This window comes from Rhyacophila brunnea, unplaced genomic scaffold (genome assembly GCF_057557595.1).
Source record: "Rhyacophila brunnea isolate RB1 unplaced genomic scaffold, BYU_Rbru_1.0 scaffold_17, whole genome shotgun sequence".
Classification (NCBI taxonomy): Eukaryota; Metazoa; Arthropoda; class Insecta; order Trichoptera; family Rhyacophilidae; genus Rhyacophila; species Rhyacophila brunnea.
The window spans coordinates 24,320,049-24,338,871 of NW_028232827.1; the positions used below are offsets into that span (position 1 = coordinate 24,320,049).

The 18,823-nt window shown below is 30.8% G+C and overlaps 1 protein-coding gene across 2 annotated transcripts in view; it reads right to left on the reverse strand.

The window, feature by feature from the left end:
• The window catches only part of LOC147073847 (protein kinase C, brain isozyme-like), a 546,718-nt gene that overhangs the window by 55,169 nt on the left and 472,726 nt on the right, over positions 1–18,823 (reverse strand). Inside the window, exons 3-4 of one of the 2 annotated variants that reach the window (XM_085944925.1) lie at positions 15,274–15,356; positions 615–726 (exon numbers count right to left, since the gene is read on the reverse strand). In XM_085944925.1, coding sequence (XP_085801051.1) covers positions 615–726; positions 15,274–15,356 — 195 coding nt within the window. The remainder of the gene's footprint in view (positions 1–614; positions 727–15,273; positions 15,357–18,823) is intronic. The other variant, XM_085944926.1, reaches the window with a different exon arrangement.

Genomic DNA, 18,823 nt, shown 5'->3' on the forward strand with positions numbered 1-18,823 from the left:
AGTAATTACGTGACTTAGAAAGCGCTTCAGAGAATATTGAAATAAACATTAGTTGAATTCATCGCAATTAGGTAAGGCACGCATAGCTTAGTGGTCAGAGTGCATGGGCGTGAATCTATGATGGCGCAGGTTCGAATTCTGCTGTGTCGTCATTTTTAAAAAAGATTTTTTCAAGTGGTTATATATTTTTAAATTATTTATAATCCTTTTCTATTTTTATTTTATTACATTCCACGTGTCTGTTAGTATAAACATTTTCGAAAATGTCATTTCTGCTGAATGAATAGTATATAAATGGACCTTTACGAGAATATAATGCCGGGTCCACACTGGCAACAAGTTGCTGGCAACCTCGTCAGATTTTAAGATAATTATGTTAATTATCGTAAAATTTAATGAGGTTGCCAGCAACTTGTTGCCAGTGTGGATATGGCATAAGACTGCAATAGTAAACAATACGAGGCAGTTATTAGTTAGTCTAAAAAGCGCATCACTGTGATTAACTGGCAGTAGAAAACATGTGGGTTACAAGCCGCAAAACTTTGGCGTCCCTCCGCAGAACCTTAATGCGGTGGATCAAGGTAGACCTGAGAAGTGTGTCGTGATCCGTTTACCTTGGCATTTGAGACCCTGGTGGAGAAGGCCGTAGAGGAGAGATCCACAATGGTCGCAGAAGGCCGGAGACGAGTACGTGTGGGCTTTGAAGCTGTGCCTTGTTCTGGTGTCCTAACGGCGCATCGTGCCCAACACGCAAAACAATAACGGCAAACGATTCGGTTAGCAAAGATAATTGACAGGTTTTAAACATTGAAAAATTATCAAATCATCGACTGAGGTCTGCCGATATTATTTCTGTCTAAGGTAGGCAAAGGGTCTAATATCGATTTTGACTCAATTGCACGCGCAATCAAGTATTTGTAAATTGTACCTGGGTGCAAATTACTACACCAGTGGGTGGGTCTATTCTGTACTTATCGACCACTGAAGTGATAAAGTGATAAATATTATCAATCTTAGGGTAGGTTTGTATCGAAGTGTTAGCACTTGGTTGTTATTGTTGCAATAAGCGCTACATTTTAACAGCGCCTCTCTTTCTGCTGTTAAAATATAGCATTTATTGCAACAATTACAATCCACATATTGTAATTGTTACAATAAGTGCTAATAATTTGATACAAACCTACCCTAAGTTTGATAATATTTATCACTTTATCACTTGAGCGGTCGATGAGTATAGAATAGACCCACAGGTATTATCCCGTGAAACCCAAAGAACACATAATATAACACTTTGCCTTCCACGTACAACACAAACATAGACTCGTCCAAACCAACCCTCTCGCGCCACATTCGGTCTTAATCGAGTGTAACACGAGGCTCTACGTTTAGATGGAAAGCATCAGCATAGGTTTTTATGACTGGGAATGTCTCCGGAGCAGATACCCAAGTACGAACTCAAATATGCTTTGACTGATTTTACAAAGACTTACTAAAAGTGCCCACGGCAGAGAAGGCCACTGTAAATTAACAAAAATAATGATTCTAGTCAATAAATATTACAAAAACAATATGGACATACAAAGGTCTTCACGTCCGCAAAATTGGACTTTGTGGCGACCAGGTCGGACGGCCCAATGGGCACAACAGCTGGTTGAACCGACTTGAGCATCTCTTCCCTCTTGGAGCACATTATCGAACATTCCCAGATTATGTGGTTTGCATCCTGCAGTTCTCCGCCAAAAGGAAATGTTGGTCAGGTGAGTCCAAGATCAATGGTCTTGGGAGCGAACCCACCGTGTCCAATCAAAAATTAACTGGTGAAACGTATTATACAACAATTCATAAATTTTATAATACCCATTTATATAAAAATTCAATATGAATACGATTGTTTTATTATATATTAAGTATAATAATATGTAAATTTATAATAAACTAATAATATATTTGATAATAATATGTTCTTCTGTTAGTTTTTATATAATATGAAAAGACATTCAAAGAACTTAGATAATAGTCTGATAAATAAATATATTAAATATAGCAATTTACGTCACGTTGTAGGAGTGAATTTCAACAATTTATTATAATTAACTATTCATGTTTTTCAAAAATACATATTAATATATTCTGTTTAAACAGAATTTACGATGTACACCTTAAATATATAATTAGCTAAATGTATATCTCAAAAAGGAGTATAATATTATAAAGGGTTTTACATGTTGACAGTTCTGTGGTGAATGCTATCTAGGAGTATGTATTTGTATTCATATTATAAAATACATAGAATTATTATGCTATTTATTATTCATATATAAATACATTATATATGTAACATTGTAACGGCATACAGCAGCTGTAGCCCCATTTACACTAACACAAGTATATTGTTTGGACGACCCCATTTGTAATTTTATATTAATATTCCCAAATATATAATTTCTCCAACCCCTTTAACTTTAATATTTCCCGACAGAAATAACTATCGAAAACACTTATAATTTTTGCGGTTTTATTGAATAATTTATCAAAAAAATAATACTTGATCGATGTATTCCGATGCGAAAAAAACACTTAAAAATAATTTATTATTTCATAAATCACTAAAAAAATATATACAATATATTTTTTTTTGTATTATTTAAATAACAATTAGTACAAATCATTTATGGAGTATTGTATTGAAAAAAAACAAACAGTTTTACAAAAGCTTTATTATAATAATGAAAAGCTTTGTAAGTATAAGAATAAGTTTCTTTAGTAATATATCAACGGTTTCTTTAAAATAGCATAGTCATCAATAATTGTTAATTAATTAGAGATACCAAGAATTAATTACTTAACGGATTTATGAATTGTAAGGCTTCAATATAATCCGTAAGTTAGGATATAATGTTACCTTATTTATCACATATACTGCGAAGCTCATTAATAAGGGAACAATAATATAATATTATAATCAAATTAATTAACATTGTTTAGTTTTACAGCTAAATAGCACAAACGAATATTAAATTAAATGTAATAAATTAACACGTGTCTAACTATAATATTATTCTATTATCAAAATTATTTTGGTATATTAAAAACAAGATTTATTTTAAAGAATATTTTTTATGCACATAAAGTGTCGATAGTTACTGTTTTTACTGAAAAATATGAGAGTAGATGGACTGTACTGAATATGAATAGGTCCCTAATACTATATACTAAACTTTCTGAAGAAGTAGACAGTGTTCAGTAAAGAGTTTATAAAACGCCTGCAATAAATAGTATGTAGGTACTATTGTGAGAATTAGTGATATATATGTTTAAAGTTCAAAGCAATTGTTTGTCTGCAAAATTATTGAAATAAAAGCTTTTACAAAAACATATTTTTTAAAAAAATTTAAAAAAATGCAAAAACTTAAATTAAATAGAATGAAAAATTTACAAAACCTACAACAATTTTAATTATTTCTTTAACAAAAAGTATTCAGTAATTGGTACAGTTCCCTTGAATATTCGAATTCGAAAATTCGTCAAGGGTAATCTAAAAGTTATTTAAACCCTAATCAATGAAAGTAATGTAGTATTGGTATTAAAGATCCAGGTTTCACCTTTCGGCATCCGCAGGCTCTATGGCATGTATACAACTGATTAATATTACAGTTTGTTACCGTTACCAGTAATGATAATTTATTATGCATAATATTTACTATACGTCATATTATAGAAGAAAAATACAATATTGTTGTAATACCCTTTTCAGTAGGTAGATACGACTTTGTTTTAATTATATTATACTGATAATACATTATTGCTATTCATTAAATAAAAAATAAATATATATTGAAAGGGGTTGTTTTGTAAACACGATACGAGGAAATTATTGTCTGCGTATCAAACATAAAGTATAAAAGTACAAAACAAAAATAAATTTCACATAGCAAACATCATATTATTATATTATTACTATGGGGAAATCTCTTGGAATTCTGAATACTTTTAATATACTTTGAGTTTACCTGAGGCAAAAAAATAAATTCTTTTCTCCGTACTGCGAGATCAAAGTGGTAAGGTTAAATCCAATATTGCTTTCCATACGCACTCACACAGCACACAGTATAAACGTTTTAGTGGATTTCACTAATACAGCTACGAATTTTCGATTCGGATTTTGAATAAAATATTTATAACGATCTCTTCCAAATTCAAATAAATTAAAAATCGTACAAAGACAAAAATGCGTATGAAATAATATTCGCTGTTTCAATTTAAAATTTAGATTCGACTGCTTAGAATTTAAATGTTTTTACTAATTCGAAATACCTATGTTCTTAAAATTTATGAGCTATCCTAAGTTATATCTATGAGATAAAAATAGCATTAAAACTATAAAGTATAATGTATTTCAGATTGCTTTTCCAATGGTCACCATTTCAACATAATAATATAATTTTAAATACTTTTTTTTTACTTTTAAATAGAGGATTGTAAAACAGATCATTTTTGAGTTCCCTTAAGCCTCAATTACATTGAGCTTCTTTACGAGCTGTTTATTGGCGAATTTAAAAGCGGGCGATCCAGCTATTGCGATTTGATGATTACACACAAAACTTTCCATTCGCTGAGAAGCCACAAGCCAGTGACTATTTTGACGGAACGTAGTTCGTTTATTTACCGGGAGGTTGGTACTGCGCTCTACTGCGCAGACGCAGTAGGCCCACACGCCGGCGTGTAGCGTGTAAAGTTGACCGGCTTTCAACTTTTCTCGGAGTGTTTACAACCTGCTTATTAGCTTATTCGATGATTACATTGGGCGACTTTACAGGCAGATTGTAAATTCGCCAATAAACAGCTCGTAAAGAAGCTCAATGTAATTGAGGCTTTAGTGAGTCATTCGCATGCATTTTCACAAAATCTATAAGCGACTTGTTGCAATGAAACGATTGATTTAGCGTTGGCCACTTGTCGAAAACAGCTTTAAATATTATAGGATAAAACTAAATGTTTTTTTATTGATTTGTAACGAACCGAATTAAGAAAAATGTGAGTGATGTTAACCGGAATCTGCAAAAAATCAAGAGCAAACTGATTCTGTGCAGAAAATCTGAAATGATTGTGCACGATTTTTTTTTTAAATTCCTGTGTGTAAACAATGGATTTAAACACTGGTTTTTCTCTCCCAAATTTTAATCCCGTCTAAAATATAACAACAGTTAACAATACTGGATTTATGTGAGTAATTGCTTCACAAAAGTCGCTTATTACACTGGTGAAGGAGCGACATTAGTATAGTCTGTAGAAAAAAAAAATATGTTTAAGTATCGGATATCAACAGAAAGGATATAGCAGAGAAGTATGTGTAGGAGCAGTCCAGATACGGTGTCAATTTTTAGATAAGCCTATTAAAAAATACTTTCGATATTCCAAAAAAAAGACAAATTTTCTGTTGATAGTTCTTTAGAAATGTTTCCGTTATCGTTCATTAATCCATCGATGTATCTTCTCATCTTTATTTTCGTGCAAACCGATAAATTATATTAAAATAGTCGTCCTCTTCGTTTGATGTGTCGATAGCAACCGATTTAAAAACAGACAAATCATCCAATCGTCGGGGATATTATTTGTGATTTTCTACAAATCGCGTCGCAGTCGTTTCGGTTGAAGAGCGGCCTTACAAATTCGGTTCAGTAATAAATCTATAAATACAGTATTGTTTAATGTCTATTCAAAATGCAACGTGGTAGATCCACCACATTGAATAGAATAAGCAAATGTGTTATTTTGGATGTGGTTCATTGTACCGTTATCAAAGAAACCACCATATATTATGTTTTCCCGGAATAAGCAGAATAATATATCAACCACCAACATATATTATTTTCCTACATCGTACGCTTTATCTAACTCTTATTAAGTGAAAACACTTTAAGACCCACGAACCCAAAACACTGAAACTCGCTACCATCCAGTGTCTTTCTCCTTAAGGGGGAGAGGCATGCCACCAGAGGGACCTAGCGGAAAAATACGAAGAGACATTTTTTTGATAATTTACAATTTCAACTGTGTTAATTAATAAATAGGTATGTATCTAAAATCAAAGATAAACTTACAATTGTAAAAAAATGTTATAAAATGTGAATTTGTCACAGGACCACATTTTATTATTACAGTTTATTTATATCAAATTTTATTTTAGGTATGGTCCCAATATTGAAGCTCGATTTGATATAAAAAAGGATTTCAAGTATACACATTTATAATTTTATAAAAATTCGATGTTTTTTAAAATAAATATAAAAAAATATTAAAACGATGAATTAGTCAACAGTACACGAGAAAAAATAGAAAACTTAATAAACTAAATTTTAATAATAAATATGACCATAAAATATAATGTAGGTAATAATAAGATGTCCTGTGACAAATTCACATTTTATAACATTTTTTTACAATTTTATTGTAAGTTTATCGACTTAAAAAAATCTTTTTATTGTTTTCTGATACATATTTATTAATTAAAACAGTTGAAATTGTAAATTATCAAAAAATGTCTCAAATTGCATGCTTCGTATTTTTCCGCTAGGTGCCTCTGCTGGCATACCTCTCTCCCTTTAAGCAAAGATAAGAAGTTTTATATTCCTATTAAATTATAGGTGTCAAAACCTTTCGACTTTCCTAGGCCAGATTGCGCAAAAAGGAATTGTCTTGTGCCGCACATAAAATATATAATCTATATTATAAAACACAAAGTTTGTCCGGGACTCGAAGGCTCCAAAGGTTATGAAGTTTAATTTACGATATATAAACATTTGAAGTTTCCCATACATTATAAAAATTTGAATTTATGGAAGTAGGTACCTAATTCATTTTATATTACTATAATCGTAAACCTTGTTAACGGATCAACAACATTATCTAAAGACATTATTTGACATCAATAATATCTCGATTTTAATTCAGAATACAACGATAGTATCTGAAATTTTACAATCAAGATGAATGGATGATGATATTGTTGAAGTTGCAATATACATATATAAACTAAATGCAAGTTGATTAAGCAAACGTACAATTAGAACCTACAAAGTCTTGATACTCTGGAAAAGAGAACTAACAACACTTTTCCAATTTTGTTTTTAGTAAAATAATATGAGAATAGTAAAAATACACAAACACTGAAGAAAACCCACATTTCATATTCCCCTTTTTATTTAAAATATGTTTTATAATAAAATTAAAAGCAACGCGGGGTACAAAAACAGTTAGAAGATGACACGATCGAAGTGGAAGATAGAGATTCGATCAAGTGAATGACGTTATGGGTTTCTCAATACCTTCAACATAATTGAGAGATCGCTGGAAAGAGTAGATTATAAGATATAGAATACTATACCTGGGCTAAAAAAACCATGGAAATCGTTATTTTCTTACGGTATAAGTTTTGTGATTTGTTAAACAATCTATTTGTTTGCTAGTCTTTAGTCATATAGTATATATTATGTAATCATTTTAACTTTATAATATCTAATATTATTTACGAAAAGGTACAAAAATGTTGGGAACCAGCGTGTAGCTAATATTTATATAGACATATATTTTCGATGTACCTGTAATAAATTGAATACATGTTTATTTTATATGTGGGCAGAGAAGTAAATGAAATAATATTAAAGGTATAAATAGGAAGTCGGTGTAAGTACCTAATAAAAATAAGGCACTTTATTTATACTCGGGTATTTATAATAATTTACTTTCAAGTAAAACATAACAACTCAAAGGTTTTGAAATTTATGTCGTTAATTAGCAATGTAGAATATTAAATACAGGGTAAGTACGTGTGCGCGTGTTATCGTTAAAAACATCATTTATTTATAAATTAAATTATTTATCTAAAAGGTGAATTTATCATCTCTGATATACTAAAGTAGGAATGAATATTTAAATACAAAATAACTAAATAAATACAAATCTTCATACTCATTAAAATGGTGACATAATTAATTATTGAAGTAATTGTGCCCGTACTGTTCTAATGGCAGAAGGTATAATTTTAAAGCAGTGGGTTGCGGGTTCGAATTATGAGTCGCGTCTTAAAGTTCACATGTTGTTTTTTGTGTTTTTGGTTCGAAATTATGCACTTAATTCAACACCGTCCATCTATATTCACCCCCATTTAAGTGTAATATTACTATTTGAAGAAATTTTGTTAAACAACATTTTAACTACCAAGTCGACCGAATGGCTAACAACCATTTCGCGTATTTTTTAAAATAAGAAACCTTTTTGGGAGGTATCCAAGCTACATATCGAATTGTAGAATGAATGTATATTTTAGAAAAATATATAATGGTTAATATTGAATAGTAAAGTGTTAGCAATGTTTTGGTTCTAAATTTATGAAGAAAATAAAAAATAAATTATAAGTGTTTTTAATTATCTCGCGTGCATAGAAGAAAGGGATTCGGAGAGAAATTCTGGTAGTATTCGCAAAAATGAACGCGGCCCTATAAAAACTGTCTCAGATTAATTAATAAATACACTGTTTGTTGTTGCTTAATTAATCGCTTTCAATTTTCCAGCGAGTCAGAAGCCATTATGCAAACAGGCGTTGAGGGCATCTGATAACAAATGCTTAGCAATTTATTACCAGCGTCCAGTTTTCAAACATAAAAATGCATCAGAGTTTGTACAGCGAATTTCCTTTGGGATCAAAAATTATTCTCGGGAACGCAAATAATATAATCTGTCAAAATTTAAATATTGTTCCATTCGAAACTAATCCAGGCAGCTTGCAAATCTACGAATGAAATTTATTCAAATAATACAATGACGTACGTTTCGAACGGTCGAATAAATTTGAATTAATTTATTTGTGGCATTCATAGATTAGAATTAAAACACAACTGCACGAGTTGTTTATTATGAATCAAAACTCATATTATACAAAAAATATGTTTTAGGATAACTGTTGTAACCGACATTCAATATTTATTATCAGAGACAAATATTATTCGCGGCACAGTCCAATAATCTGATCTGTCAAAATTTAAATATTGTTCCATCCGATTCTAATCCGCGCGGATATTTTGTATTTCGAATTTATGGCAAGTTTGCAAATGAGAATTTATTCAAATATGATGACGTACAATGCGACGGTTGAATGATTTGAATTCATTTATGGCGTTCATAGATTAGAATTAGAACATAACTAGATGGGATATTTGTTATGAATCAAAACTAACATTAAACAAAAAATAAATTTTGGAATAATTGAAACCAACTGTCAGTAATTTTATTATTGCTGAAGACATGTAATTGTGATATAATTCTTACGAAGACGCAGGAAGCAAAATAAATAATTAATGTGGTTTGACGCAAAAATAAGGAAGAATTAAAAAGGTCTCTACAAATTTTACAGGTTATTTTCCAAACTACAGGGTGTATTTATACGGTGTATGGGGACCAAATATGTCATAATAATATGTTGCAAATATACAAAAATATTTAAAATCTTTAAAATCTGTAAAATATCGACTATGAGGTACAGTACTCTCTCAGTAATCCGCCACCCCAGAAACAAGTGTCCAATTAGTGAAAGCGGATTATAGTGCATACATACAAAATATGGTAAAAATTAAAACAAGTAGGTAACTATTTCGTAAAAATAGTCGTTTTAAGAATTTCGTACCAGCAAATTACGGTTTATTTATAATCAAAATCAAGTATTTACTAAATTATACATATTTATAAACTAAGTTTATTAACTAAAAATTAAACAGTAAATCACTTGACACAACCAGTTGTTCAGAGGCAGATATACTTGAATGGCTTAGGATTCCTGGCTTTCCCTATGACCAAAAGCTTCATTTTGTGTGTCCCGGTTGCATTGGAGCATGGCATAATTGTGATGCGGTCCTTGGACACTTTCCTCCCTGGTACATTACTTTCTTCGCGATGAACGTACGTCTTACAAATGAGAAGTTTCCAAAATAAACTCGTCTCATCTGCGTTGTATACTTGTTCGTGGCGGACTACTGAATTTGACAATCGAATACCGGAGAATTATAGAGCTTAATTTTGTGCTTTCAACTAGTAAAAATAACGGCGGATTATAGTGGTTGTCGGATAATCGAGCGGCGGATTACTGAGAGTGTACTGTATATCATATTAAAAATATCTTCCCTTTGTGGGACCCCAATGGTTCCATGTAGTCGCGATAATTGTAATTTACTAGTTTTCTCTAATTAAGAGAGACACACATAAGGAAGTCATTGAAGTGAAAAAGCGATTTATAATATTTTATCGGTGGGTCGCTGTTAAAAATTAAATCATCGATAACTGGACTCTTCGTTGTAGTAAAAGCTAGGATAGCTTATTTTAAATGTGAAATCATGGTAAGTATACTTATTAACATTTTAGGTTCCGTTTTTTTGTTGTTGTAAAATTGCAGCTCGTGAGTTTTGATTTTCTAAACGACTCATCCATGATTTTCTTTCCCCAAAAATGTTGTGTTTCATTACTTTTTGAATAATATGATTTAAACGCGATATCGGGAACGTAGCGCTCGAGTGAGTGAACTGTGAACTACACGCGGACTTTGCATGGCGGAGTTGACCCAATTATCAGAATGAAAAACATATTAGGTACCTATTCGAGTTGCTATTTTTAAATTGTGCCTATGAAAAAGATGTGCGCCATTGGGGATGCAGCTATGATGTTCTGAATGAGTTTTCCCGGCGAAGGGTGGTCGCCATGAAATATTATTTGCGGATGGAATGGTATTTTATTTCAATAATAATTAAGTATGTAGGTATTTGTGGGTAAAATAAATTAATTCAGCGGTTTTCAAACTTCTCCAGTACACGGCATCCTATTACCAATGAATGGAACAGGTGAGTTTGTCGTATACTACACAATTTCTTAAACTTTTAATCAATACACATCAAATCAATACACATTTACCTTCATATATAATGTTCAATATTAAGTTTTCAGCGATTTTTGGTTACTGCCTAAGCATATGACTACATCTTTTGCCGTTGTGAGAGTGTTTTAATATTATAATTCATGGAATTATCAACATTTTCAAACATTTAGCTGCGCCATTGGGAATTAATCATGGCGCTCCAAGCCGCTGAAACGTCCACTTCGAAACCTTTGAATTACAGTAGATATAGCTAATTATTATTTAATTATTTTGTTTTATGTCCGTTGCTTACTCAAAAATGTGTTTAAAGAACTTTTGGTTTAGGTACATCACCACAGTAATCTCGGGCATCCTGGATTCACTGCTGGATGATGATCTCTCCTTGCTGTCTCAATTGCTCTCAGTCATTAGTCTTGTGTTACCAAATACCTCATCCAAACTTCTTTAGTTCTCGTTTCATATCTTCATATTGATTTATGTATTTCTTTTTATATATCTTGAGTATCACTGAATTATGTTGTTCTTTAAGGTATTAGCAAATAATTGAAAATGCTTGTCACTTTTGTTTGGGCTCTTACTCATTTATTTATTTTTCGATCTCCGGGCATTATGCCCAACATGCATATTTCCATAACGCATTGTATTAAGTTTATAAACATCTTTTCAAGGTAAGATCTATATTTCGCACCCATACGTTAATACCGAATTACTATGTTAATATGCTTATGGTGGAGACTACGCATCGATGTAAGAAACTTATATCAATACCTGAGAGCCATGCTTAAGTGATTTTTTTTCCGGGGAACGCAATATAAGATTTTTTAATCGATTTATTGAATTAGGAGATACGGGTTTTTGTTATGAACAGATAATATATAAGTGTGCATCTGTATTTTAAATAATTTTCGGCAAAATTGGACTTAAAGCATTCTGGTTCAGATACAAAGAACCGTTATTTTCGACAAAGGGAACTTTTGCTCCTTAAATATACATAGTTGTTTACGATTCATAATTTTAAAACTATTTTCGTAATTACAAAAAACACGGTCCCAATAATTGAAATCCGTACATTTATTCAATATTAAAATTAAAAATGAGACAAAAACGTTATAATTTTAAAACGAGAAAAATGGTGACAATCGTCAAGCTAAATCCTTATTTATAACAGTCTAATGCTAAAGTTATGGATGAAGAGATTTGTTAACCTGTTGGAACGGATATTCATATTATTTTGATTTACTATGCAGCTCAAATTGAAATATTTATTTTTTCAACCAAACGTTTTGTAATTTTTCATAAAAGTCGCGACACATTTCGTGTCTCTTGACAGTTACGATATAACGTGACGGATAGTAGGCAATTCATAAAAACTACTGAAATATTATATAGGTTCATATTAAATATTATGTCGAACGAATTGTTGTAGCGGACATTCTAATAGGCCGTATGGAAAATTAATAAGTAGCAGGAATATGAATATGGACAATAGTGCCACAGATGACCGCGTGACCTTTCTTTTTAGACCAAACCAAACCTAACCTAACCTAATCTACCCCAACCTAATCTTAGTGTGAGATAATGATGCACCGAAATGCATGAATATATCAAACTTTACATGAACAATAATTCGATCGAAAAGCATATGTGTCAACAGAAAAGGGTATTTAATATAATTATCTACATGGGATAAACGTTTTTCGCCAAAAAAAATGATAAATTGTCATGCGGTCATCTGCGGCACTATAACAAAAAAATATAATACTAATACTATATATTTTTTCATGAACGTCTTGAATTTGAATTATTAAAGTTACTACGTCTAAAATTCATAAAGTAAGTGTCTTTACATTCCGCCACGAGCACAAAGCTAGACATTTAATTAATATACCGTATGAAGATTTTTTTCATACACGATAAATATCATAATATATGCCCCGACATAACAACTTCGGTGGAATATATAGCAATGATATAGTGAGTATTATGTTTTATTGACTTTAATATACAGGGTACTACTAAACGAACTTTAGGACAGTTACAGTTTTAAGCCTAACAAATTGAATAAATAAAATATCGAAGTTGTCATGTCAAAAGTGAATAATGGCAATTTCCAACTTTTCATTAGACTAATGCAAAGTGAAAAAATAATTTTGTTTATTTCATTGATATTAATTATTATAAAATGAAATAAACAATCTAACTTTTTAAATAAGTAATCTACGCCAAAATCTGTCTACTGCCTTTTTGGTATTAATGAATTATATCTTATTCATTTTCACACATGCTTCAACAAAAGTGTGTTACGGAATATAAACATGTCGATACAATATTATACAAGAATGTGATACTAGTAATTTCTTAATTATACTATAATATAAAATAATTATAGATGCTCTCATTCGTAACGATATACATGAAACAAATGAACTTATTTGTACCTATAGCCTTCAAGAAAAAACTATTTTTAAAGATGCTAGAATGTTAATCAAACTCGGAGAGATATGTGATGTTTTTTATGGCCAATCTTAAAAACAACAAACTTAAGGAAATACGTGGTCTAAATCGGTCGAAAATTGAGAATTTTGGATATATTACGTCTGCACAATCAGTACAATTTGTAAGAAAAAGTATGTGTTATTGTGGTCTATTTCTAGTCGGATATATACATATAATATAATAATCATTATAAAATAGTTTTATACACTAAAACGCGCATTATATATTTCATTAATGGAAGTGGTAAAATATATTCGCTACAAAAAATTGTAAAAGTTTGTATTAAAAAAAAAATTGGAGATTTTGAATAATTTGTAACATTTATAAATCTATATTAATACAATATCCTTGTTCTATTAGTAAATAATAATAAATCTAATTGTATATTATTCTTTAACCATTAGATAAATGGTACGTTGTAGAGAGGTGGATTTTGTAATATAAAATAAAACAAATTAATTATGGCTTGTTATTTTCATTAAACAATGTGTAGCTGATTAGAAACACTAATTTATTACTATAAGTAGGACAAGGGTTTTTCTAATAACACAAATATCTTTCTTATAAAGCATACGGATCGGACTACGCAGGCTACAACCACTAAATTCTTAATTTTCAACCAATTTAGAGCATATCATAACACAATCCATCGTAGTATTGGTATACATATTATCCAATAAGTAGTTTGTTTTTAAAATTTAAATCAATAAGGTACACCAAATAACTAAATGCGTCGGTATAACATACAAGTACCTAACGCTTTAATAAAATACTAAATAGTTCAGTAAATTATTATCTAGGTAACGAATTTTTATCATCATATTGTTTATGCAACTGAACAATAATAATAAAATTAGAGTGGTATTAAGGAAATAGCACTGAATTCAATTGCTATTAAAATTTAATTGTGATATTATGGAATGATAATAATATGATAACAAGAGTAATGGTAAATGTATTTAAGGTGAAATTTTGTATTATATGTCAACTGTCATATTAGGTATCTCGCGTCATAAGTTTTAGGCTCGGCGTATAAAATTATGATAACACGTTAGTAACTACGCTTTTTTCAGTGAATTCCAAAAAGTACTCAAATAATACATTAAAACATTATATTATAACAAAATATTATTCAAAATTTGGACAGTGGAATGAGTAATTGAGACGGATGAAGTAGCGAAAATAAAACAAAAAATATTATTTTTAATACCAAAAAATTGTGTGTATTTTAACTACGAAAAATAAGGAAGATACGACCGTAGGTACTATGGAAATATATTACGGTATAACTTTTAGTTTTAAAACTGATAATTATTCTTAATAATTAAACAATAAAACTATAATAAACAATATTAATTGTAGTTGGTGCTCAGAATATAATACGATACAACTTTTTTGCTTCATTATATAAATACAATTAAGCAAATAAAATTGCAATAAATTATAATAATTATTGTAGAACATAATATTAATTTATATTATTTTAAAGTTTTACCACAGTTTTTATTTTCCCTAGATGTAATTAATATTAGGCGAATTATGGGGTATCACAGAATGATTTAAAAACAATATTATCTTAAAATAAATTTGTTGATTAAAAAAAAACATTCTCAATAATATTCAAAACATGTAAGTATAGTTTGATAAAATATTACTGAATATGATTCGAGGATTAATAAATTATCTTATCACACAAAAGATGTACATTGCATGAAAAATAATATAGGTGTGTTATTCATATTTTTAAGATATAAAATATCACATGAATGATGTTCAATGTGGGTGATACATTGTTTCGGATGGGTAGTTCAAAATGCTAAACATTAAACATTTAATAATACTATTGTGGGCAAACTTACGTCTGAGTCCGCCCCCTTGTCGGCACCAGGGCACGTGAACGTGACGTACTCGTGGCATCGTTTGTGTACTACGAAGCTGCATACTGAAAATTAATAAAAAATAACAATGAATTAAAAAAATATTTAATGTCATATATATGACAGTAAGACAGATGAGTTGTTTTTGTTATGCCAAGTTTGGGTATAAATATATCAATAATCAGTTAGTATGTGCATTAATCTAATACTATTATTATTCTAAGACATTTTGGAAAACACACCAATTTCTTTTTTAAGGGACACTTTCTTGATATTTTAATGTTTTCACTTCGATTTGTTCATCCCCGAATTGTCTACCGATTGAATTGGAAACATTTGAGAAATATCCAATGATTTTACAGAAACGTGACGTTTATATCCGATATTTCTTTATATACCATATACGTTCGCCATATTTACTGTTCACGTCAAACAAAATGACATTTTCGTCGATTAAGAGCATACTTCAGTGAAACGGCAAATAATTTTCAACTATAGGCGCGACGAAATTTTGGACTCGCTAGCAATCGAAGAGCGAAAGTCGAGCTGTGAACACGTCAATTTGTTTCGTGATGGCGACGGCCTTAAGGCTATACCTCAGCTGGGGCGCGGTCTAAAACGATCGTGACTATGCGACGCGAAGATTATGCAAACGACGCCTGCAGAACAAAACATAATTTGTCATAAAAATTCAACATGCTTCCATTTAATGTTCTGTTTATTGTTATATTAGTAACAATAATAATATATTCATTGACATGTTTTATTTTTCAAGTAAATGGGTAACGTTTTTGTTACGTTAACGTTACCCCCGTCGCCATCACGAAACAATTTGACGTGTTCACAGTTCGACTTTCGCTCTCCGATTGCCGACGAGGCAAAAATTTCGACACACCTATAGTTGAAAATTATTTGCCGTTTCACTGAGGTATGCTCTTAAGGCCTACCTACCAGACCTACCTACCAGACCTACCTACCTTACCTACCAGAAGCACCTAGCGGAAAAATACGAAGCTTGCAATTTGCGGTTAAATTCTAAATTTTAGAATGTAGGAAGTACATATTTTTTTTAGAGTAAAGGTATACCTGAACGCACATGAAATGGCAGGATAGTGACTGATTTTTTTTCTTTATTATTGTTAACACTACAACAACCCACGACGGTCAATTACTGTAGTGTAGAAGTAGTGAAGAAGAAAAAGGGATTGAGAAAATCGAATACATTCTCCTATGGGAATCGAACCCGGAGCCCGCAAACGAGATGTTTGTGCTTTATTACTGAACTATACAGTCGATCAAAACAATTGAAGAGCGGGAGCAATCGATCATCCGGGATGGGGAAACTATCTAGATGAGACCAATACCCGCATAGAGTAATGAATATATTATAATGTAGCAATTAGTTATACAGTGCAAATGAATAAAGAAAGTTGGTATCGGTTAATTATTTAAAGGCGTAACAAGTTTATGTATAGTTAGTCAAGAAACAGGCAAGTAGATAAAATAAACTTCCATCGAGTTGGAAAAATCAAATAAAAGAAAGCTGAATCATCAGTCTGGGGGAAATATCTTTGAAAAGTTTGTCTCAAGGCTCATCATTATGCTCTCTCGTTTCATTAAAGCTAAATGAATTCCTCTCCAGAGTTTTATTTTTAACGCAGGTAGTTTGTTTTGCGAGACGGAGGCTTTCGGGGCAAAAAGAAACTTCGAGCGCTTGAAGAATATTGGCCCTGGCGAAGTTTTAAATTGAGTTTGGAACTCGCGAAAACAAACGAGCGCGTCGATTTGACAGCGGACTTGGCTTTGATGATTGACAGATTAGAGTTTAAACTAACTCTATTAAAGACTACCTAATAAACTGTTTAACCCTACACTATGTTTCGGTGTGCGAAGGGTGCTTGTTGAAGGTGGGTAAGCTATGGTAGGTAACTGGAAGAAATTCTAGGACAGCCATATTTACAGGAATTGTTCATATTCCGTATTTTACTGAACAAAAAATATTATACTTTACCTTTGTATACTAGCACTAAAATATATGTAAAATAAATAATTACAAGATAAAAAGAACTTTTTATATACAACGTTTTTAAATTTTCTGTTGAATTATTATGCTCAATATGCTCAAACTTGTACTTGATATGAGGTAAATAAAAAACAAAAAAACAAACAAAATATAGAATACTGAAATGTCATTTTGACATTTCATTTTGATTTCCATAGTAACGCACGTACATATATATTAATAATTTAGTTGCTAGGACCACCTCCTTAGCAACCAATAATAGTGTTTTACTTTTTACGGATTTTTCTGAAATAACTTTACATACAAAACAGAATTAACTGAAAATGAATTCAATTCTGCTTAACGCATTCGCTGCTAACTATATAATGAGATTTTAATTGCCCCCTTTAAAATGCACGTTAATTACATCGATCGGCCGCCTGGCAATTACGCGCATGCGCGTCTTCAGCGTCCAAAGTATTAAAGATGGCTAAAAGTATTAAAAGAATGCATTGACATCGTGTTCTGATATATTCTCGAAGTTTCAAATGTCTAGCTAGTCGGGAAGTTAGTTAAAAATCGATTGCAAGATTTGTACTGGACAAACAGCAACCGGACAAAGAAGAATACGAGCTAATTAAAACGTTGTAATAAAATAGGCTCAACCGCGATTCGAGCTCGGGCTAGAGAATTCTTCTGTCTCGGTAGTTTATCATTTTGTGAAAGAGACCGTTTCGAATCGGATTCAATACAAAAAAATTAGCGCTTGCATATTATCTTACTATAAAAATAATTTGAACGGCAGAAAATATCTTGGAAAATCTTTCAAAGACGAAATAGTAACAAATAGAGATTTAAAGCATATTTTTTGTAAATATTTACTATGTATACTATTGCGATTTTCTTAATATTTTATTTGTACTTATTTCAACCCTTTCTTGCTCAGTGGTTTTTACTGTTTTACTGTGTATCAACATATTATTATTTGTGTGCTGATCTTGGAAACTGGTTTTGAGTACCGAAAACTCTTTATTACAATAAAATATAGAACCACATATATTTAAAAAAAAAACCTAAACTTAACACCGATTTACCTAGTTATAAAATGTTACCCTAGGTAGACTATATTCAGGCCGTCACACTGAATTGCGAATTGCAATGATAGTGCTAGTTATTGATTATGTTCGAATGTAATGTGGTAACCTGTTCGCAATAAATGCAGATTTTCGATTGAATATTTATATGCAGTTTAACATATTGCAATAGAAATATGAACAATAATTAGCGCTATCATCAAAGTTTATAGTTACGTCTCACGGCCCGACTATACCTTAGTCAAATATTTACATTTCTACCACACGAAGACGTGTAAGCGATGATTTAAAAAAAATATTGATTTACAAATTATTATTTGGTGTTTTTTACATGTTATATTATTTTCCCGATAAAATTGCTTTTTATTTTTTACTGGTTACTTTTTTTAAAAATCTAGTTGCTGTATAATTCATACATTCAAATTTATTATATTTA